This window comes from Pipistrellus hanaki (assembly GCF_964339955.1).
Source record: "Pipistrellus hanaki genome assembly, chromosome: X".
Lineage (NCBI taxonomy): Eukaryota > Metazoa > Chordata > Mammalia > Chiroptera > Vespertilionidae > Pipistrellus > Pipistrellus hanaki.
In genome coordinates, this window is record NC_140524.1 from 63,586,331 (window position 1) to 63,609,706 (window position 23,376).

General features: G+C 40.0%; 1 protein-coding gene across 1 annotated transcript; it reads right to left on the reverse strand.

Annotated features, from left to right (window-relative positions):
• Nucleotides 1–2,809: 2,809 nt before the first annotated feature.
• On the reverse strand, nt 2,810–17,069 carry XKRX (XK related X-linked). Its single transcript, XM_084869679.1, has 3 exons — nt 15,610–17,069; nt 11,194–11,462; nt 2,810–4,425 (listed from the first exon to the last, which is right to left on the reverse strand). The coding sequence occupies exons 1-3, from the start codon at nt 15,942–15,944 to the stop codon at nt 3,680–3,682; spliced, it is 1,350 nt and encodes a 449-aa protein (XP_084725805.1). The 5' UTR covers nt 15,945–17,069; the 3' UTR covers nt 2,810–3,679.
• Between the last annotated feature and the right edge of the window lie 6,307 nt (nt 17,070–23,376).

The window sequence follows — 23,376 nt, forward strand, 5'->3', positions numbered from 1 at the left end:
AGAAACATCAATGATGTGAGAGAATCATTGATTGGTTGCCTCCTGCATACTTCCCACTGGGGATCAAGCCTGTAACCCCAGCATGTGCCCCTGATTGGAATTAAACCTGGGACCCCACAGTCTGCAGGCTGATGCTCTATCCACTGAGCCAAATCAGCTAGGGAAAGACATATTTTCAAAATAAAAAATTTTAAAAAATAAAATAAATTTTAAAAGAATGGGCTTCAGCACTGCCCTGATCTGATAGGTTGTTTCTGGAGGAAGAATTCATACAAACCTGAGTGAAAATTGCTCCCTCCATTTTTATTCCCACAACCAGAGTCTGAAAAATGTGTGTTTAAGAACATACAGGAGGTAAAATCCTGAAACTAGAAAGGAAATAGGTCCCTTTACCATACTCCTCCGAGCCATCCCCATTCTGTACCAACCTACAGGTACATGTGAACACACACTGGGTTTTCATCCCAGGCCTTTTAAGTTTTGACTCCTCTCCCTAGAGTGAATTGAGTAGTGCCTCTTGATAAGGAGTGTTTGTGAGAAAGAATGTTTGATATGAACACTTTCAGCCATAGCCTAGAAAATATTCCTGAAATTACTAACCTATTAAAATAATCTCATAAAGGACCTAGGAGGATTTAGAGGCCTGTATCATAATTAAGAATGTAAGCTCTGGAGCCTTAGTGTCTAAGACTGAATCCTGGCTCTGATACTAGCTGTGACCTTGGGCAGTTCACTTCACTGTTCTGTGCCTTTGAATCTTCATCTGCAAAATGTGGGATAATATCAGTACTTACCACATAAGGGTTTTCTGAGGATTGAATGAAATAAATAATGTATAGCACAATGCTAGACATGTAGTAAGTGCTCATTAATATTAGCTATTATTTAATTCTCCTACAGTGCCTCATAATTCTATGCCCATAATATTCAAAACATTTATGGAGCAAATAAAATTGACAACAATTAGTATTTATCAGTGATTTTCAACATTTTTTTTTATCTCATGGCACATATAAACTAAAATTACTAAAATTCTGTGGCACAATGATCTAATAAAAAATAGATATAATTTTGATTCATTCACAATGGATAGTTATTGTGTTGGCTGTTGTCATTTTTTAATTTGATAATCTAAGAGAAAAGAGGTCAGTGCCCCTGACTAATCAGGCTTGCATGTTTTAAATATTATTGCAGCACACTGGTTGAAAATCTTTACTATATTCATTTGCCCACCAAATTTCCAGTATGAGAAAAGCTGCTGTTATAAAAGCCTATCTCCTTTTCCCCACTTCATGGTTCTGCCTTCCTCTTCCAAGACCAATTTTCTGGCCCAATCTCTGCCTCCTCTCCCACTCAGTCAGACTTGCCCCTACACTAGTACCCTGTGTTGCTTTACGATTTCAGAGGTAAAAAGAGAATAGTCTATTAAAGAAGTGTTTGAAAGGGGGCATTTCCCCTGCCCCACCATCATATTCCACAATTCCATCTTCTCTGTATCTAGAAGACTGCTGTAGAACAGAAAGGCTACCACCTATAGGAGATACTGAATATTCATTTACATAATGTATCACTAGAATCTCTTCTCCTTGGGTAAAGGCAGCAGGTTTTTCAGGTCAGAAGTTGCTCCACACCCTACACCCTAAACTTCCTACATTCCCGGGATATTAAGTCACTGAGGCTAGGGAGGATACCTTGGGAAAATATTCCTGGTTCAGTACCAAGACATGCTTTTCCACTCTGTGTATCACCTCTCTAGCTCTAATTGGCTTGCTCATCTCATTCTCTCTCTATGTTCCCATAGCACACACCCTTTAAGTAGTTGATTCCCATAGCTTTTATGGACCTAATTATAGTTCCACAGTGCTTCTGCTTTTAATATAGGACATATTAACCACTGGGTAGAAATTCTTGTTAGAATTCCAAAAAGGAAGTATGTTCTTCTGGAGGGCTGATAGATTATTTCTTTCAAATTCACTTTGAATCACATATAAGACAAAAGTGCAAGCTTTTTATGATCATCTAAGTCACTTCTTCATCGTGAAAGATGGACTGAGAGAGTTGGGTTGAAAAAGAAAATATCCACTGCTCCAAAGCAAGTCACTTCAGCTCCCCCCCCAAAATTAAGTATTTTCCAATCCTTTTAGCCACCAACAGTGGTTGAAGATGTGAAAACCACATTAGATATTCCATAAAATAGGACAATTCTGGCTAATAGCTCTGCCACTTACTTAGAAGAAGGAGCTTCGACAACATGTCCTGACTGAATAAGAGGAAGGGAAATGGTTAAAGATAAATTATTAGCACAATTCCAAGAGTAAAATTGGATGGGAATGAGAAGTCTTAGGTTGGAATTTTCATGGCACCTCACAGCAATTGTGGTACTAGTACATGATACTAGTGAGTTCTCACCTTCCTGGTCTGTGAGGGGCAAGCATTATTTAGATAACTGCTGGGATTCTTGATTCCAATAGGTAATAGATATAGTAATCTCAATTCATTCATTATCTTAGAGGCATCCAGGTGACATCCTCATCAAAATATCCAAATTGTTTGAGGCGTAAACATTGAGATACATGAGAAAGGGAGATCTGCATTCACCCATTAGGGGTATGGGAATGATAAACATATGCTCCAAATTAGAAAATAAAATCCCACGTCACATGATTTACTGTGATCTTATTTCCCTCCTCTGCCTTCACTCTACCTTAGAGTGTCAGCCACCATCTCATCCCTAAACAACATGAAGGTGATATCCAAGCTATTCTCTCTTCCTTAAAAAAACAACAAATCAACAAAATACTCGAGACAGTAGAAGACACAATGAAATCTTCATTTCTTACACACATTGAAAACGTTTTTAATTACAGTTCACCTTCTCTGAGGTTCATATCAAGTAGTAAAATGACAGAAGCACCGAAAAGACGAGTTGGAGGGAAACCCTGATAATGAGTACAAAGTGAGAGATTTTACTCAACCACTCCACTTTATGTACAAGCTGCAGGCCCATGCAGGTCCCTGAGAAAAAGTCATTCTGGCATATTCCCTGAAGGATTCCTTCTCTCCACTCCCTCCTCAGAGTGTGCCTACAATAGGCTGCTGAAAAGAGAGGTCCTTGATGAAGGATCATTAGTAAAATCCTAATGGAAAACTAACTCATTTGGGGGGCAGCTCTTTTAATAGTAGAATTTTTTCTTCTTAATCAGTTTCTCGTTGGGATTAAAGACCCCAGCCACACTTACATGTTCCACATTAGTCAGAATGTTTCCTGAAGGGTAGACATAGTAAACAGTCACATCCTCTGATCAGTCATATATTCTAGTAGGATTCTGGGCTTTCAGCTTAGCCTCGGGAAAGCTCAGTAATGCACCTCAAGCAAATGAGCAGATCTAGAAGGTCACAGAGAGCCTAAGGTGCATGGAAGTAAGTTATTCCATAGGGAGACGAGACAGCTGAACTGAGTGGAAGGAGTGTAAATGCTATCTCTGACCCTTATGAATAGATGGTGGCTCTCTTGGTGTCCAAACATAGCTGTCAATCTTAAGGAAAAAAAAAACCTATATTACCATATAATCAAGAAAATATTCTGGTGGGTATTCAGCTATGAGCCTCATTCTCTCCTTAAATTTCACAGTTGTCCTTGGCCACCCTAAACCAGTCCCCAAATACCCAGGAGATAGAATTAGACAACACTTTGCCTTGCTTCAGCATCAAATGATGGCTCCAAGTTCTCAACCCTGCTCCGAGGGTGCCGGTGGCAACAGACACAGTGGAGGTAATCCACTATGTTGTGGGTGAACAGTGAGCGTAATGGATGCAAGTACTGAAAGAAAAGGAGCATAAAACCAATGGAAATCAGGTAAGCAATAATGAGCTGCAAGGCAATCAAGGAATGGCAGTAATTCAATAGCACTTTCACTCCAAATAACTTAAAAACCAGGACCATGATCACATTCTCTACCAATCTCACACTATAGTGCAGGCCCATATGTCCCCAGTTCTGACCTTTTTCAACAAGGTCCCTGTCTGCCAACTTCAACTGCAATGCTGACCAGCAAGAGAAGTTGATGCCAGCATAGAGTACGGTAATGGAAATCAGCACCACAAGAGTGCCAACCTGGCTGAAATTTTTTTCAATGTTATTGGGCATCTGGGCACCACTCCTCCAGAATTTAACCCAAGGCTCAAAGAAGATAATCAGGAAGTTGAGCAATAAGAATGGTACAGCCTTCAATTTCAAAGTGGCTGAGAAGAGCACCAAAATCAGGAGGCGGGAAGTAATTTCCAATGTCCTCCAGATGGTGATGCAGAGAACTTCTAGTGGCCCGAGGCGAATCTTGTATTCATCGTACTTGATCTGGATAGCCAACATATTGCAGAGGGTAGCCCCATAGGTGACAGATATCAGGGAAAAGACCATTAGCACAACTGTAAGGAGAAAAAAAAGAAACAAAAATAGGCATTAAGTCAATGTTGATGAAGCTTATATTCTAACCAGAGGTCCAGAAAGATTATAGGGAGACTTGAAGGCCCCAGTTAAGAGCAAACTCATGTATGAGCATAGCTATGTAAACAAATAGCAAACCCAGAAAGAAAATGGAAAAAAAATAAACTAATATATGTATTTTCATAATAAGGATTACATCAGTTTTTATAATCTTTTTCTGGTTCTCTATTTTCTAAATTTCCCACGATGAACATATACTGTAATATTTTGATAGACATACAAAATGAACTTTTAAAAAAGAATGGATCTCAAAACTAGCAACGAGAGGTCACTAACATAAGAGGAGCACATATAAAGATAAAGGACAGCATCTACCTGATGAAACAGGCTTCTGAGCAAACAATGAAAGAGGCAGAAAGAGCTCTTATCTAAAAAATAATCCAGTCTTAGGAGATTCACAGAGAATGCCTTTGGTTATAGAAATTCCTTCCTTGGTGTGTTTCTGCTTCAAGGAATTAATCTTGTTTGTGAGTACTTCAAGAATGTGTCAAAATGTATACTGGAAATTCCATGAGGGCAGAAGTGACCATGTCTATTTTATTTACTGCTATATCCCCAGAGCTTAACACACTGCCTGAAATATAGTATGTGCTCAATAAATGTTTGTGGAACTAATGAAGAATTCTGAGTTTAGAGAGGCAGCTTAAAATACTTACGTTTAAAAGTCCTTGGTTCAGCTGTGTGAAAGCTTGTGAAAGTCACTGAGTAACTATGTACCTCAGTTCTCCCAATTAACTGAGATACTGAGTTACTTGTATCAATCACTATCAATGGCAGTTTGCCATCCCAATGTTTTGGTATACTTTAGGAATTGCCAAACTTCTAGCAGAGTGGTTTAAAATATAAAAAATTCCATTTCCTAGCCTATAACATCCATACCACTGAATGTTAGAGTAGAGGAGCCTGAAGGATTGGAATACTTCCTAACCTGCTATACTAAATCTTAACTATAGACAACACCACGGCCACCTTTCTTTTATTCCTTTATAGCAAATAATACTGATAACTAAGAAATATCTAGTTCTCACAAGGAGAATGAGAGGGTCTGAGGGGTACTTATCCAAAAACCAAAACTACTTGAACTTTATGTTCCCATGAAAACACTGCATCCAAGGAACTAGAGCAGTGAGATAATCTGCAAGAAAAGTGACAACATCCCCATGGACATCCTAAAGGATTTGTTTTCTACATCTTTTTCAGCTCTAAGTAGAGTGTTGGAATCTCAAAGACTGGAATGAGAGACTTTCTTAAAGGGCTCTATTCTTAGCTTTATTATTTTTATTTTTTCAACTTTTATTAAGATATAATTGATACATAGCATTGTATTAGTTTAAGGTGTGCAACATAATTATGTGATATAGTCAGCTTTCTAAACCACTCTCACTCCCATCCTTGAGACTGAATGCTCAAGAGTTGGGAACGTCAGAGTGTGCATATACCTATCCAAGTGTGGTGATGCTTTCCCTTTCATTAGAATTCACTTACTCATAGTAGTGTAATAAAAGAATGAAAGGCTGATGCTTCCAAATAAATGTAAAAATAGCTTCAATCTTCCTTCTTACAAATAGACTCATGCAGAAAGAGATCATAATACTGTGAAAGAATTTGATCACCTATGCAAATCCAAATGCCTCCAAGAGAAAAGGGGATTAGAAACGGGGTAGCAAAAAGAAGAGGAAAACTAAACCAAAAAGTTGTTTACAAAACTTTAAAAGAGATTGTATTGTCAGAAAGTTTTTTTTAAAAGCTTCCTTTATAACCTTTGAAAAAATAGTAATATGTAAGAAACACAGGATCTAGCCAAAGCCGGTTTGGCTCAGTGGATAGAGTGTCTGCAGACTGATAGGTCCAGGGTTCGATTCCGGTCAAGGGCACGTACCTTGGTTGCAGGCGCATCACCAGTGGGGGGCATGCGGGAGGCAGCTGATCAATATCTCTCTCTCATAGATGTTTCTGACTCTCTATCCCTCTCCCTTCCTCTCTGTAAAAAATCAATAAAATATATATTTTTTAAAAAAGAAACACAGGATCTAAAGGCAGACATCCTGAATTCCAATCCAGTCTTTGCTACTTTTTACTTATGGAACCTTGGGGAATTTGCTTAACCTCTCAGTGCTTCTATTTCCTCATTTATATGATGGGTATAATAACAATAATTATCTCATAGGATTGTTGTGAGGATTAAATGAAATAATTACATGTAAGGGGCTTAGACAAATGCCTGGAACATAGTAAATGCTATCTGATAGCTACTACTATCATTATCATCATCATCCCCTATTTCCAAAAGTGTAGTAGGTGCATTTACTTTGGCACTACCAGGACACTTTGGAAATCAAGCAATTTTAAAACTGATAAAACACATAGAAATAAGCCTTATAAAATTTGAATGACCTATAGATTGTAGTGAGATTTCATGGAGGTATACTTGTCTCCAAACTTATCAAGTTGTACACATTAAATAGATACAGGTTTTAATTTATTAGTTGTACCTCAAACAGTGATTTAAAAATACTTAATTAAATGAAGAAATATATCTTCTAATATGAAATTGATTGATCCTATAAAAATATAAATTCCTTCCAAAATAGCCTAAATAATTTAATGTAATCACAATAACAGAGTCAATGAACTGTTATTTCATTTACCATTGTTATTGTTTGCTTTGTTTTGTTTTTTGGTGGGGGAGTTGACAAATTGATGATGGAAAATCATCTATTTGGAAGATCAGGATAAATTGCTCTATCAAATATGAGTTGTGAAAGGCCTTTGTAAAAAAGCCACAATATCTAAAAGCAATAAAAAAATTTAAATACATAAACATTTAACCCTTCGGAATTCCAAAAGATACAAGTATAGTGTTGATCTTACACTTGTGTTGCGCATATGTGCTGCATGTTACATGTATGACCTGTATAGTGCACATTTAAAATATGTGTATATACACAAAAGACATACACATGCATACACATATACTTATCCACAGCAGATAAAAGATTAATAGCCAGAATATATAAATAATATAAATAGCTCTTATCTATATATATTAAAGGCTAATATGTAAAGTGTTCCCTTGGAGTTTGACCAGGAGTTCGATCACTTGCTATGATGTGTGCTGACCACCAGGGGGCTGCACAGAACGAAGGATGGCCCCAGCTGGTGGCTGGAAGGAAGGCTCTGGCCAGCAGCCAGAAGACCCCGATCGGCCTTGAGTGCCAGCCAGGTCTAGGGACCCTACCCGTGCACAAATTTTGTGCACTAGGCCTCTAGTAAATTAATAAAAAGACAAACCACTAGAAAGAGTGACTAAAATATGTAAACAAGCAATTTAAAGAACATAATGACCAAACATGAAAAGATGTAGAGCTTCATTCATAATAAATAATGCAAATTATGCCTTAAATTAAGTCATTTTATAATTATACAAGTAAATAATATTTAGCTTAAGATATAAAGAAACAGGCACATTCATATATTATTGGTGGGAATATAAATGCATCCAATCTTTTTTAGGGGGTGGTATTTGGCAATACTGATAAAATTCTAAACACAAATATCTTTTTACCCAGAAATTCTACTGCTCAGGATTTATCAAACAAAGTCTCATTCCAGTACATAGATGTTCATTGGAACATAGTTTATAATTAGAAAAATATTTTGCATAAAAAATTAGAAACAAACTTCAATCCTAACAAAAGAAGACTGGGGAAATAAGAAAGAATGGTCCAATTCATATAAGGAAAATATATATTATATATTTATCATTTTTATTATTATATGTGTATGTATAAATAATTGAAAAGAAAAACATACTGGCTCAATTTTTAAAAAGATGCTGCTTAACAGAATATTTAATACAGTTCTTTTTTGGCAAAAACATACATACATGTATATGTTGTATGTATATTTATATTTACACTAGAGGCCTGATGCATGAAATTTGTATAAGAGTAGGCCTTCCTTTCCCCAGCTGCCAGCACTGACTTCCCTCTGGCATCTGGGACCCAGGATTCCCTCACAGCCTCTGCTTTATCTGGGAGGTCCTCCAGAAAGACATCCAGCCTAATTAGCATATTATGCTTTTATTTTTATAGATAGTAAAATTAAGTCTGGAAGGATATATACTGAATGATTAACAGATTACCTTTTGGAAGTGAGATTACATCTCTTTTATATATACTCTGTATGGTTTTGAGTCTTTACCTTATCATATTTTTATAATTAAAAACTAAGGATAAAAATAATATTACCTTTAAAAATCCTACCTAATAAAAGAGTAATATGCAAATTACCCATCACTCCACTCCACAAACCATGCCCACAAGATAATCAGAGTGTGTATGCAAATTAACCCCAACCATGATAGCTGTGGCCACAGAGGCTTGGGTTTCTCTGGCAACGAAAGAAGTCAAGCTTTCTGCCTGCCCTAGCTGGCCTAAGCCTCCACTCCAAGCTACAAAGTTTCAATTATAGAAAGTAAACAAATCCAAACAGAAACAGCTGCCACTGTGGAGTAAGCAGGAGGCTTGGCTCTGCTCCAGGCCACAAAATGTCAATTATAGAAAGTAAATATATCCCAGATACCAGGGCCTCCACTTGGGTCACTGGGGGGCGTGGCCAGCCTGCAAACCACCACAGGCTCCTCACTCAGGCTGCCCCATGCCCCAAGGGAACTCCACCCTGATCCAGGACACCCTTCAGGGCAAACCAGCTGGCCCCCACTTGTGAACCAGGCCTCTATCCTATCTAATAAAAGAGTAATATGCAAATTGACCATCACTCCAATAAACAATATGGCTGCCCCCAAGTGGTCAAAGATCCTGCCCCTATGTGAACACAAGATGGCCACCATAAGATGGGCAGCAGGGGAGGGCAGTTGGGAGGGACCAGGTGTGCAAGGGAGGGCAGTTGAGAGAGACCAGAGCTGCAAGGAAGGGCAGTTGAAGGCGATCAACCCTCCAGGGGAGGGCAGTTAGGGGTGACCAGGCCAGCAGAGGAGGGAAGTTGGGGGCAAACAGGTTGGCAGGGAAGCAGTTAGACATCAATCAGGCTGGCAGCAGAGTAGTTAGGGGATGATCAGGCTGGCAGGCACAAACGGTTAGAGGCAATCAGGAAGGCAGGTAGGTGAGCAGTTGGGAGCCAGTAGTCCTGGATTGTGAGAGAGAGTCCTAGATTGGAGAGGGTGCAGGTTGGGCTGAGGGACAATGCCCTCCCCTCAAAAAACCACCACCCCCATGCACGAATTTTGTGCACCAGGCCTCTAGTTTTTAAATAAGAACCCAAAATAAAAAATAAAAACAAGATCATGATAACAATTTCAAATTATATAAAAAGGTATAATGTAAAAAGTAAAAGTTGGCTGACTCATTTCCACTCCCCAGAGGTAAATTGTTTCTTGCATATTTTCATAAATTTTTCTTTGCATATACAATACAATTACTTGTAGGTCAATTGATTTGTGTGTGTATTACTTCTGTAACATATACATATTTTGATTAGATGATTTGATAACCTTCAAAATTCTCAGGAATTTTATCATTATCATTTCTTTAAGCATTATCATTTCTTTCTCCTCCCTATTGTCCATTATAGGTATGTGAAAAGCTTCAAGACCAATCGAACTTCATGAACAATTCTTAATGGAGAAAAATACAAAAGAGGGAATTTTTTCTCCTTACACTTAGTTGAGACATGGAGCTTTGCCAAGTAGTGTCAGCACCTAATAATAAGAAAATGATCCAAAATTGTACCAACAGCTATAGCAGCTCCAGTCCAAGCAGATGAAGCTAATCCAAGGCTATTAAAAGTCATAAACCGTACTTTATCTCAACTTTGAAAACATTGATTCACATTTCATCCTCTGCCGAAGTTTTTACTTATCTTAGGATCTCTTTTACAAATGGGGAATTAAGACAGGGATCTCTTTGGTAACTTCCTCCAAAGATCACAGAGGAAGTCAGAAATGGGATCAGGTGTGACTCTCAGCAGTATTCACTCCACACCCCATTTCTTTCTCCCCACTGGAGTTGGGAGAAGTAATTAAATCAATGGCTTCCAAATATGGCTGATCAGACTCAACTAGCTACATTAAAAATACAGATTCCTATCTTCCCCACACTCAGACTGATTCAGGACTGAGTAGAAAATGTAATTGTAAAAAAGGAACTTCGTGATCAGTAACATTAGTGTACCTCTTATTTAAATATGGTCATCCCTAAAGAAACCAACCAACCAAACAAAAACTCCTCAGTTTAATTTAAACACTATATGCCAGAGAAAATGTCCTACTGACTACTGGGATTACTAGCTTCTTCTGAGAGCATTTATTACTAGCCTAGAGAGGGCTTATCTATGGCATTTTTAGTCTAAATAGCTTACATCAGTCTAAGAAATGTGGCAGGCCTGCGATGTCTGGATTCCCATGTTCTTTGACTATCTACCAGTGCTATCCAGAACTTTCTACAATGATGGAAATGTTCTGTACCATATGTGCTGTCCAATAAGTGACCACTAGCCACACATAGTTATTGAACAATTGACATATAGCTAGTATGTCTGAGAAAGTAATTTTTTATGTAATAAATATAATAGCCACAGGAAGCTGTTGGCCAGTGTATTAGACAGCTCAGCTCTAAATTTCTAAGACCCTTGATTTAAGTGGAGCCCTCCCCAATCCTGACTCTACTCACCTCTACCCAGGGGGACCTCTGCAGAGATCAGGGTCACATAGAGCTGATAGGTCAGCTGGGGCACTGAACCCAGGAAGGCTTGGATCTGTGACATACGCTTGTAGGCATTGCGGTGCATAGCCAGGGTCCGGATGGAGTGGCCCACCTCCCATTCTATCAGCACCTCCTCGCCATTTATAAGCATCTTCTTTCGGGTGAGGCTGACATAGGGCTCCTCCTGCCCCTCTTTCTTCCACAGTGTGAGGTACTTAATCATGGCCTCCAAACATCTGCAGAGGTAAAGCATCATGGAACTTAACTAAAGCTGTCCTGAAAAGGGAGGTTTTAGTGGGGGATGGGGGGTAACTCAGAGAGGTAGTGCTACTTTTTGCCATTCTTTCTGTCCCATTCTACACATTTCTTGTGAGTTAAAGAGTTGGTGATGCCTTCTGCAAGTTATTTGAATCTAAATCCTTTCTTTTCTTTTTCAGTCAGTTACCCTTTAACCTAAGAACACCATTTCAGAAGTGCCTCTTTGAGGAATTAAGAAATTTCTTTGCCTCCTTAAGAATAAGCTTACAGGCAGGAAAGTGTCTCAAACATTAAGATAAGAGGTCTTGTTTGTCATAACACCTCAAGTTCCTGAGGTCAAGTCTTTCTTATTCAAAGCATTCAGCCCCATAATTGGGGCTTTTGAGTTCTGCTTTTTCAAGACAAAACTCACAACTATGAATGTCTCAGCCAAACACATTTTGACTGGGATCAAGAGAAAACCTCTCACATACATGAGAAAACCATTTAGCAACAAAGGGACTTAAAAGACTGACAACTCAGAACCTAATGTACTATATACCTAGGGCATCTCAAAAGATTTCTCTAAAGGTTGCTTTTGGGGCCTATGGACCTGTTTGGGAACAGCAGCCTTTTAAATTCCATTATGTCTTTACAAAGAGGAAAACATACTAATGAGAGCCTACTGCCCTTGAAAATAAGACCACATTTCCTACTGTACCCCTTCCATCTCCTCCATATAAAGAAGAAGTCGTTCGCAGTTCTGATGTAATGGATTGAAGACAAGCAACTAGATCATTATTCTTGTTTTTAAACACCTGAATTACCACTTCCTCTTATTCACCCTGAAATGAATGGAAACTGTGAACTATTTATTATAAGTAAGAGCAGTTGTGAAAATTAAGCCATCTTTTCTGATAGGCTGAGGGTGGGAGGGGGGTATATTTATCTTGCGTCCCACCCTTATCACATAGTGGGTAATTGATAAATGGGTATTTGCTGAATAAGTAAAAGAGTGAGAAAAAATAAAGAAAACAAGGTGAGAAATAATGAGAGGAGAGTATAATAATAATGGCAGCATAATTTAATTTTAAAAAATAGACCACAGACAAGCAGAGATGTATACAGTATGCTCCCTAGGCCTTTGGCTCCCAAGAGGAACATGTGCTGCCATTCTCCACAGGATCCCTTTGAGATTGGTGCTTGTATGACAGCCTGAAGCATGTAGTTTGAAACACCCACTTTCTAGGGACAAACTCTAAAACCCAGGAGAGAAAAAGGAGAGAACAGAGAAGAAAAAAGCAACATTCTCTTCCTATTAAGGCAAAATGCATAAGTGCATTTCTAACAAAATATTTTAGATTTTAACCCAAGTCTATCAATGCTATTGCTGAATAAAATTTTGAGGGTGGCACTTGCATTAAGCATTCTCTTTTATGCTTCTAGTCTTAAGGATATTTACTATTTCTGGTTTAAGTAAGGGTGTTTGCCTTCATTATAAGCTTCAGTAAATTAGAGTACATTTTCATTTCCAGAAGTTATCTTTGCATTTATATAAGGGAACCCAGCCCTGGCCAGTGTGGCTCAGTTGGATTAGCACTGTCCCATGCACTGAGAGGTCAAAAGTTTGATTCCCAGACAGGGCACGTGCCTCGGTTTCAGGCTTGATGGCCAGTAGGGGTTGTGGAGGAGGCAGCCAATCAATGTTTCTATCTCACATTCTCTCACCTCTCTCTCTCTCTCTCTCTCTCTCTCTCTCTCTCTCTCTCTCTCTCTCTCCCTCCCTCCCTCTCCCTCCCTCCCTCCCTTCCCCTCTTTCTAAAATCAATAAAAATATTTTTAAAAGGAGCTAGGTCCTCCAAATACCTTCATTTGCCTAATAGCACTAATCAAGTTCCTATCTACCTAAAAAGTTATTTGTTTTGAAAATAAGCATATTGAGGATATAATTTATGAGCTTTTAATTTTTTTCCATGTTGTAGGGCTAACTGACTGATATTGTAAATGCTTTCCAATTATTTCTGGTAGAAGCTAAATGACAAAAATATAGTATTCAACACTCCATACAGTGGTGTCCAAATCAAGGCTGGCTTGGGAGACTACAAAGCAAAAAGGGGAAGTCAGAACTGGGGCTGGTATGAACTTACTGACATTTGCATCTTGAGAGTACTTGATCTATTAACTCAACATCTTGCGTTTGAAAAGGGAGAGAAGAATGGATTCCATGCTCCTCTAGAGACATCTCCAAATTTCTTGCTTCTAAGTTGATGAGGTCTTCCTTTTACAGCTTAACTTCAAAGATTTAAAACTGAAAAGGACCTTTTTAGATTACCTAGTCCAGTGGCCGGCAAACTCATTAGTCAACAGAGCCAAATATCATCAACGGTACAATGATTGAAATTTCTTTTGAGAACCAATTTTTTTTTAACTTAAGCTATATAGGTAGGTACATTGTTATTAACTTAATTATGGTACATGGTATTTTGTGGAAGAGCCACACTCAAGGGGTCAAAGAAGCGCATGTGGCTTGAGAGCCGTGGTTTGCAGACCACTGACCTAGTCCAAAGGTTAGATATAGGCCAGCTAAGTCACATATGTTCACTAGCTGTAATTTGTTTGGCATATATCATGTTTTTATTTTATTAGTCATGTGCCAAATTTTAAAATCATAGTATTTCATCTCAAAGTTTATTCTGGGAGCTTCTCCTGAAAAGTTGGGGGATTTGGCGATATTGGGTCTGAATTTCAACAAGGAAACAATGGACAGGAGCTCTAGAGTCTGCTTCAAAGGAGGCAGATCATGTGGACTCCAGATTGCCACAGTCATCACTACTCTCCATAATTTAACATGGAACAGTCTTTTCATTTATCATTACACATGAAGCTACTGTTTTACTCATACATGGTCCATTTTATTAATTTATGATGCCTGCCTGACCTCTGTAAACAAACATTTGAGACCCATGATCTAGCCCATACAACTCATTTATTTTACAGATGAAGAAACTGTGGGCCAAGGCATCTTCAAAGATTTTATCAAGGCCATGCAACTAGTCAGTGATACAGTTTGGGCTAAATAACAGGTCTCCTGAATTCCAGGCCACTGTTTCTGTTTATATCTCATATTTGTTCTGATGGAACCTAACCAATCCCTCCCTGTTTAAACATATATTTTTAAATTTTTAAATTTTTAAAGTGGAAGTTCCGTACTTAATCAGTTTGGGACTGTGTTTAATTCCACAAGGATAAGATATCTTCCTATTAAAATTACAACATCAGCACTCTGACCTATATTCCTCAGCTGACTGTGAGTTTCTGCCTCTCTTGCAATCAAGACAAACTTGGTCCATTCCTTTCTCCTGACTTCATAAGTTTTACAACATCTCCCTATCTGGATAATCCAATAGCGTCCAGATGAGACTGCTGACGTAGATGCCTATCTCCCTGGGATACGGCACATTCTTGTATCTTCAAGGCAATCAAATAGAAATGCTTGATGCTACTACATTGTGCTACAGCATCAAGATGGACAAATGGATCATCTTTCTTTGCCCATTTCTAACCATGTACCTTTACTTCAAAAAGATACAAAGAGATAAACAGGTATTGTATGAACTGGCAGAGAAAAATGAATTACAGTGAGTTGGGGTACCAGATGACCACAGATGGCTTAAAATATCCAGCCCAAGAAATTCAAGATAAAGAAACTGAATGTGAGATGAGATGTAGAGATTAGGAACTTTCATTCAATTTATAGAGCATCTAAAAGGCAGATTCAAAATAACACACTCTTCAGTGAAATATGGCCTATGTGCACAAGGTGACCACATCAGTTGGTCCCTACCAATTTTCCCAACCCAAATCCAGATAGCAAATTTTGTCTAATCTAGGTGTATCAATGGTCCCATACATAATTTTGGAACACAGGTACATGTCACATGTTCATCTTGGTGGCATTTAAGACTTCAGATAATATTTTTTCGATAGTAGGCAGGGAAGCCAAGAGTGGGAGGAAATGAGAGAATCAGTTGGAGGCACAGTATCAGTCTCGTAAACATTAACTTCATCTTTCTCTGCACAAATTTGGGGTAGTGGTGGTGGTGTGGGGGAAGAGGGGAGATGGGAAGAGATTAAAAGGTTACTCACCTGATAACAGGTCCCAAAAGTATTAGATGCATAAACAATGACAGCGGCTTGTCTTTGGCCAGATCTCTGTGGACAAAAATGAGTGTCAACTGGACCATAATGGATGAAAACATAAAGAAGGAAAGGGTGTATGCCATCCAGTAGGTTTCACTATTCTTTCGATAGATTCTAACCATGTACAAGGCAGATGCCGCCTCCCCACAGTACAGAAAGGTGGAGAAAAGGATGCCAAATGGAAAGGTAAATCGGGGGTTGGCCCCACGGATGACATCTTCTTCCAGAGATGAAATTGGATCCACATTTGGCTCCTCAGGCATTTCATAAACTCGGTCCATTGTCAAGGTGCTGAGCGTTTTGGTCTGGTCTTCAGAGAGAACCCTTCCCAAACCTCCTAAGAGCACCCTGAAGCCACTGCAGTCCAGGTGTTGGCGAGAAGAGCTGTCAAGTCCAATTCCAGAACGGAGATCTAATAGAGCAGGAGACCCCTCTCTTCTAGTCTCAAATTAGACTTGAGGTCTGGGATGGAGAGCCCAGGAGTACCACTTTGAACTTGATTCTCGATTGGCTCAGGATTCCAATTGTCAACATATGAGCTCCGAAACTTGGACAAGGCAAAAGCAGGCATTTTTGTGCCCGATTCAAAATCCAGTTCCAGGCAGTTGAAGGGCCATGAGGACAGCTGTTTCCGTGTGGGCTCCTCCTTTCTCAGTCACACCCCCCCTCACACCCTCACATCCCCGCCTCAGGCAGGAGGATAGCCACTCTGTTGAGTACTAACACTCAGCAGCTCCTCTCAAGGAGTCCTGTCCAATGTGCCCTCTCAAACCAGCCAAAAACTGAGCCAGGGTAGAAGAGGGGACATAGCCTAAGTGGCTCTTAGCTTGCCTTCTCGCCGAGTTCTCTCTGAACCCACGCTTAGTCGAAGGTTCTCTCAGGATGGCTTCTTAGAACCCACAAGCTCCGCCCCTAAGGCAGGGGGTGGGGGCTGGGCCGGAGCGAGACCACAGCCCTGTCACTGAGTGCCGTCTTCGGGAAGAGAAGCTGAGCGCGCACGCGTACAGGATTAAGAGAAAGCTGGAGGGGCTTCTTTCCCACGAAAAAAGTTTGCTTGCGTGAAGCACGACGAGTGCCGGGCAGATGTCGCCAAACTTGAGTGCCATCCGCTGCCGGATGCTGCAGGGGTCCTAGTTCAGCAGTGAGAGGACGGGTGGCTTCTGGAACTAAGGCACTGATGACTGGGGCTGGCTAAAAGGGAGGAAAACTGGGGCCAAACAAAGCCGGCTTGAGAGTTCCAGGGCGGGATGCTCAGTGTGGAGAGGCACGACAAAAAGGGGCTTGGATCAATCTTCCGAAGCACTTCTCGCCAGGACTCCGGACCCCAAAGGGAGCCACAGCTACTGTCTTCCCAGAAGCAGCAGACTTCTATCGCTGTAGAAGCCTGCTTCTACTCCGCCCTCCCTAACTAGCTTGCTCCCACACTCGCTCAACCCACGCTTGGGCAGGTGTGTCTCTCTGGGTTTCAGGGTTGGACCTCCCTAGGTCCTATTGCCCTCCAGATAATGCCACTGTGCGGTTGAGGGAAGATCTGGGAGGCATTTGGGCCATAGTTGTTTCTTTTCAAGGCAAGATTCTATGCAGCAGAGGGAAGACAGAAAATGATAGGGAGAGGTCAAGACTCCAGGTTAGCCCACAGACACTGAAGGCTCATATTATATGCCTTGATTTCTCCACTTGCAAAATGAGGCCAGTATAGGAACTTTAGAATGAATTTACAGGTTTTGGGCTAGAATGTTCTGAAGAGGTGCCAAAAACTAAATAAACTGGAGAGGAGCCAAGAGAGCTGTTAATAAAAACTAAGAGGGGTGTCTTAAAAAACCCTGAAAATAGCCTGGATTCTTAAGAGCAATACTTCCCCACCTCACTGAGTTTTTGTTTTCATGCCTTCCTTTGCATAATTCTAAACCAGAGAAACATCTGCATCCTGGTAGTAATATAAATGTAGCAGTGCCTGTGCCGATCTGATTTTGCTGCAGGAAGTTAGTAAAAAGAACCTATGTGAGGAGTGGCCAAGTAGCAGCCACCAAAATAATGAAAGACTTAGTGTTAGTTGTTAAAATCCCTGCAATTGCTGCCTCCTTCTCCAAGGGCTGATTCATAGGCAGATCAACTGATAAAGTGTGTTGCCTTTGAAACAGTTGCCCCATCTTGGTCTGCACCTGTGCCACCAGCTGGGCTAGCAGGCTGATCTTTCCTCTTTTCTGTTTCACAATGTGGTTTTAACACTATCTGAGAACATCTCACACATAGTGTTGATTATTTGGGACTTTCCAACTGGCATAGGTTCTCCACCAACAGTATATGATGCAGAACTTCTTGGGGGCTTTTTAGGAACCTGTTCTCAAGATGGAATTCAAGTAAGGTGACAAACTCATCTCAAGTCTGTTGAGATAGGATGAGTTAGTCACTCTACCACTGGGGACTGAAGCTAGAGAAATTGTGGAATCCCAGTATTTTTTCCTTTAGCCTGTTCTCCTTCCCTGCGCCTTCATCACTCCCCAAATACATAAATCTACAAGGGCTTCCTCCTTTGTTCCAAACCAACCCTTTTGTCTGCCATCCAAGACTCTTTATAATCACCACACTACTACTTCCCTCTCCAAGTTTATTGCCCACTTTACTCACACCCTTTGCTCCAGTCCATTAGTTTGTATCACTTAATCATACCTACCTTGTTCACTCCAACCTCTGTGCCTTATTAAGGTCATTTACACACCCCTTCACTCTTTTTTCTATTGTCCAAACCCGACCCTTCCTTTAAGGGTCAGCTCAAGTACAGGCATACTTTGTTTTGTTGTCCTTCACTTCATTGTACTTGAAGGCAAGACCTTCCACCGGCAAAAATATTACACTTCACTTTACTGCAATGGTCTGAAGCTGAACCCACAAAATCTCCAAGATATGCCTGTACTACTCCTCCAGCGGAAGCTTTCTCTCACTTCCCAACCTTCACTTTTCCCTCTGTCTTTTTGCTATTGGCACATGCTATCTTGTACTAGTTCTTCAACAATTTCGGTGTTTGCCCTGTCTCTCCAACAAATATGTATACTCAGGGAGAGATGCTCAATTCATGTTTACTGTAGTTCTTGTTGATAACAATAGTGATTGGCAAATAGTGATGATAATGAAACTTCCTCCCCCATGCTTCCTCCAGGAAACCGTGCTAGACTCAGGCACACTCATCTCTAAAAGATATAGCCACTGTAGCCAGGGCATAACATCCCTTGGTACACACACTGCCTAAGGCAGCCATTCAGCTCACAGATGATGCCAACCTACATGATCTTTCCTCAAAGTTCCTACAGTGCTTTTTTGTCGATACCACAGTTTAGCACCAAATTACAAATTATTTCAACTACATTAATTTTTACCCCACAACTAAATTATAATATGTTCCTTAAAGGCAGAGCCCCCGCTGTTACACTTTTTCTGGATCCCCCCATGGCTGGTATAGACCTGTAAATTCCCTGCCATCTGATCCCCCTCACCCGCCTGCTTCTCTATTTTCAGCCCCAGGACTCTCTGGTGCTTTAGGTCACTAAATCCTCTGGTCTCTTATTTCCCTGTTCCGTTGCTCTGCTGGGAGAAACTGAGAATTCGCCGTATCTGTCCAGCTTTCTTTTCTCTTTCTAGCAATCTCCAGACTTCATCCCTTTACTCTTCATAGGACAAGACTGGAAATGTTGACAGTCAGAAAACTGCTGAGGCCCTGTGAACGCCTTCCTCATTAAAAGTACTGATCTTCCAAGGACTGGTCAACTGAGATGGTACCTCTAGGCTACCTGTCCCCTGACTGCTAAGTAGTGTTTGGGGGTCAATTTCCTCTTCTTCATGCAGAACCAAAGTTCTGTAGGAAAGGGTTACCCAAATTTGACTCCTCACCCACCTCTATCTCCAACTTCCAACTCAGCAGGAGCAAAAAATGGGTCTAAAAGCTCTTGACATCTTTATCAGGATTCAGAACCCCTTTGAATCATATAAGGCTTGGGGATAGGTTTGAGCTTTCCAAATCACTGCAACCAGAGCTGATTTATAAGAGGTAGCTGGCAATCCCAAGGGGAGAGGACAGAGAGAGAGATGTGCAGCAAGTGACTATATTCCAGTCACAGAACACTAGTTGATAGAAAGTGATGTGCAAGGCCTGGAGAATCAGTAGCTAGGATGGAAGAATGGATTTCTTCTGTAGAATTATGAGTTTGGACTGTTAGAATTTTTAAAAGATACTCAATGCAGAATCATTCATGTATGTTCTGGGCCTTCTCTTTTCCCTGTAAGCTCCATGAGGACAGATTTTTGCTTATCCTGTTCTAAGCCACTTCCTCATCAGTATCCTCCATAGGTGGAATCTGGGCCTGGAGTCAAAACACAAGGGAGTTCCCTGAAGCCCTCACCCCTAGAATTTTTATTTTTAAAAATATGTTAAAATGATCGTCTCAGATAGCATTGAAGGCAAAGAAATACTACCACAAAATGCAGCATGGAATCAGGGGGTGAAGGATTTTTCCAGGCAGTTCTGATGGAAGGAAGGATTGAGAAAGGGGGGTTATTTATTTAAGAGAAATTATTAATTCTTTAAATAATGGCTGTATTTTGATATAATTTATGGATCACACTATTTGCTTATTAAAGTATACAATTCAGTGGTTTTAGTACAATGTTGTGCAGCCATTATCACTACCTAGTTCCAGAATATTTTCATCACCTCAAAAAGAAACCCAATACCCATTAAGTTTTCACTCGCCATTACTCCTTTCCCCCCTCCCCCACCCTCAGCCTAGAAACATCACTAATCCACTTTCTATCTCTATGGAATTTTTCTATTCTGAACAGTCCATATAAATGTGATAATATAATATATGGCCTTTTGTGTGTCTGGCTCCTTTTACTTATCATAATGTTATCAAAGTTCATCCATGCTGTAGCATATGTCAGTACTTCATTTCTTTTTATGGTGAATAATATTCCATTGCATGGATATACCACATTTTATTTATCTATTAATCTGTTGGTGGAATAAGGGTTTGTATTAGTGTTTTTCAGAGAAACAGAATGGGAAGGGGAAGGGAGAGAGAGAGATTTAAGGAATTAGTTAACACAATTTTGGGGCCTGGTTTGTAGACATGCCAGCAGGCTATAAATCAGGAAAGAGGGGATGCAGTCTTGAGTACAAAAGCTGGAAACAGGCAGAATTTTTATGTTGCAGTCTGGAAGCAGAATTCCTTCTTTTTCAGGGGGCCTCAATCTTTGCTCCTAATCTGTTTTATTCAATATCTACTAATTTAAATGTCAATCATATCTAAAAAATACCTTCACAACACATCTAGACTGCATTTGACCAAACAACTGGGCACCATAGCCTAGCCAAGTTGTCACATAAAATTAACCATCATAGAGTTGTTTCTACTTTTTGGTTATTATAAATAATACAGCTAGGAATATTTGTGTACACATTTTTGCATAAACATGTTTTCAATTCACTTGTGTATATGCCTACAAGTAAAAAGTTGGATCATATGTCAAGTACATGTAAAATTTTGAGGGATTGCCAGACTTTTCCAAAGTGACTGCACCGTTTTATATTTCCATCAGCAGTGTACTTCTCCATATCCTTGACAACACCTGTTATCTGTCTTTTTATTATAGCCACACAGTGGTTTTTTATTTGCATTTCTGTGATAGCTAAAGTGATTGATTCTCTCTCTCTCTCTCTCTCTCTCTCTCTCTCTCTCTCTCTCTCTCTCTCTCTCTGTGTGTGTGTGTGTGTCTGTGTGTGTGTGTGTGTGTGTAAGTCATTTGAATACCAGCTGGTCATGTTCTTTCAATTACTTCAATAAACATTTATTTGTAAATATTTGTAATAGCAACAAGCAAGGCAAAGATCTCTGCTCTCAGGGAGTATAGAATACATTTTGTCCTTTGAGGGTGTTGCTGTCCAGCATTTGAACCCCCTTATTTGGGGGAGAGAATATAGGAATCTTGATAGGAAGCAGGTCTTCTTTACAGTCCAGGCATAGGCATGTAACTTGGGCTCACTCAATCCAAGGATCCATCCCTTGAATATGGAGCCAGTGACCCACAGAAGTGGACAATCTTCTCCAATTGAGACAGTCATGAAAATGTGTTCTTGGTTCTCCCAAGGTGGAGAGTGTAATTGACCTTTGTTCCAGCAGCTGTGCTCTCAGTTCACTCCAATATTTGCTGCTTTGCTCTGAGGCTACACTGCTCCCAGCCAATGACTAAGCATTGGGATACTAAGTCAGGTCAATTTCAGGGAGACACACGACTATGTGACCTGTGACTTTGGCAACAGGACATTCCATCAGCCTTACTAAACTTCATTAGCACTGCACTTCAGTCTATGACTCTTCCTATCCAACCTTCTTTCCTTCTCTCACCCATAAGGTCAGTTTTACACCAGTCAGACAGCTCTCCAAGTTTCTTCCAGCTTACTCACTATTTTCTCTCACAAGCATTTTCCCCAAGAAATCTCTTCCATGTCTAATCCCAGCTTGGTATCTGCTCCTCCAAGGACTTGAGCTAACACACTATCAGTGCTAGCAATGACAGTGGTGGTAACTATGGCAGCTGTGTAGCTTTGAGTCTGATTTTCCAATCAAAGGTGTGATTTATGAGCTATTCAATTTGCTTTCAAGAGAACATTTTCTTCTTAAATTAGCCAGTAAATTTCCGTTGTTCTAACTAAAAAACCCTCTAGGTCAGTGGTTCTCAACCTTTCTAATGCCACGACTCTTTAATACAGTTCTTCATGTTGTGGTGACCCCCACCCATAAAATTATTTTGTTGCTACTTCATAACTGTAGTTTTGCTACTGTTAATGAATCATAATATAAATATCTGTGTTTTCTGGTGGTCTTAGGCTCTACAGCAATGATTCTCAACATGTGAATCACGACCCACAGGTTGAGAACCACTAGCAGGGTCGCCTAAGACCATTGGAAAACATAGATATTTACATTACAATTCATATAAGTAGCAAAATTACAGTTATGAAGTAGCAATGAAAATAATTTTATGGTTGGGGTCACCACAACATGAGGAACAGTATTAAAGGGTAGCAGCATTAGAACGGTTGAGAACCACTGATCTAGATTATATAAAGAAGGGACAAAGCATTCAATTATGACACAGCATGGTAAGGGTTATGATAGATTCACATAGCCTGTGGGAGGACGTAGGGAGCACCTAATTCAGTCTTTATGAAATTTCAAATGAAATAATTGGAATTGCTAGTCAGCTCTTGTCACTAATTTTATAGTCCACCCCAAATTCAAATCTAATGATCATCTTCCCAATTTACCATTCCTTGGGCAGTAGTTCTCATAGTTAAATTCCCAGAATAATTATTTGGGGAGTAGGACTACTTGCAGATTCCAGGGTCTCATCCTTTGAGCAATGCAGATGCTCAGAGAACCATACTTTAAGAAAAACTATCCTAGGGACAGTTTTACAATCTGTCCCTAGAATGATGTTTATCTATTATCATAGTGTACATTTTATAAATATTGGTAGCAGTTGGCCCCTCTGTGGCCTGGGCCAGAGTTAAGACAGACTTAAGAGTAATTCCTTGCACAAGGGACTGTCCCTGACACCAAAACCCTTGATTTCCTAAGGCTGCCCACAACAATATCACCTGTAGTTTTCTCCCCAATAAAATTCGGTAAGAATTAAACTATCTGCACAACTTTCATA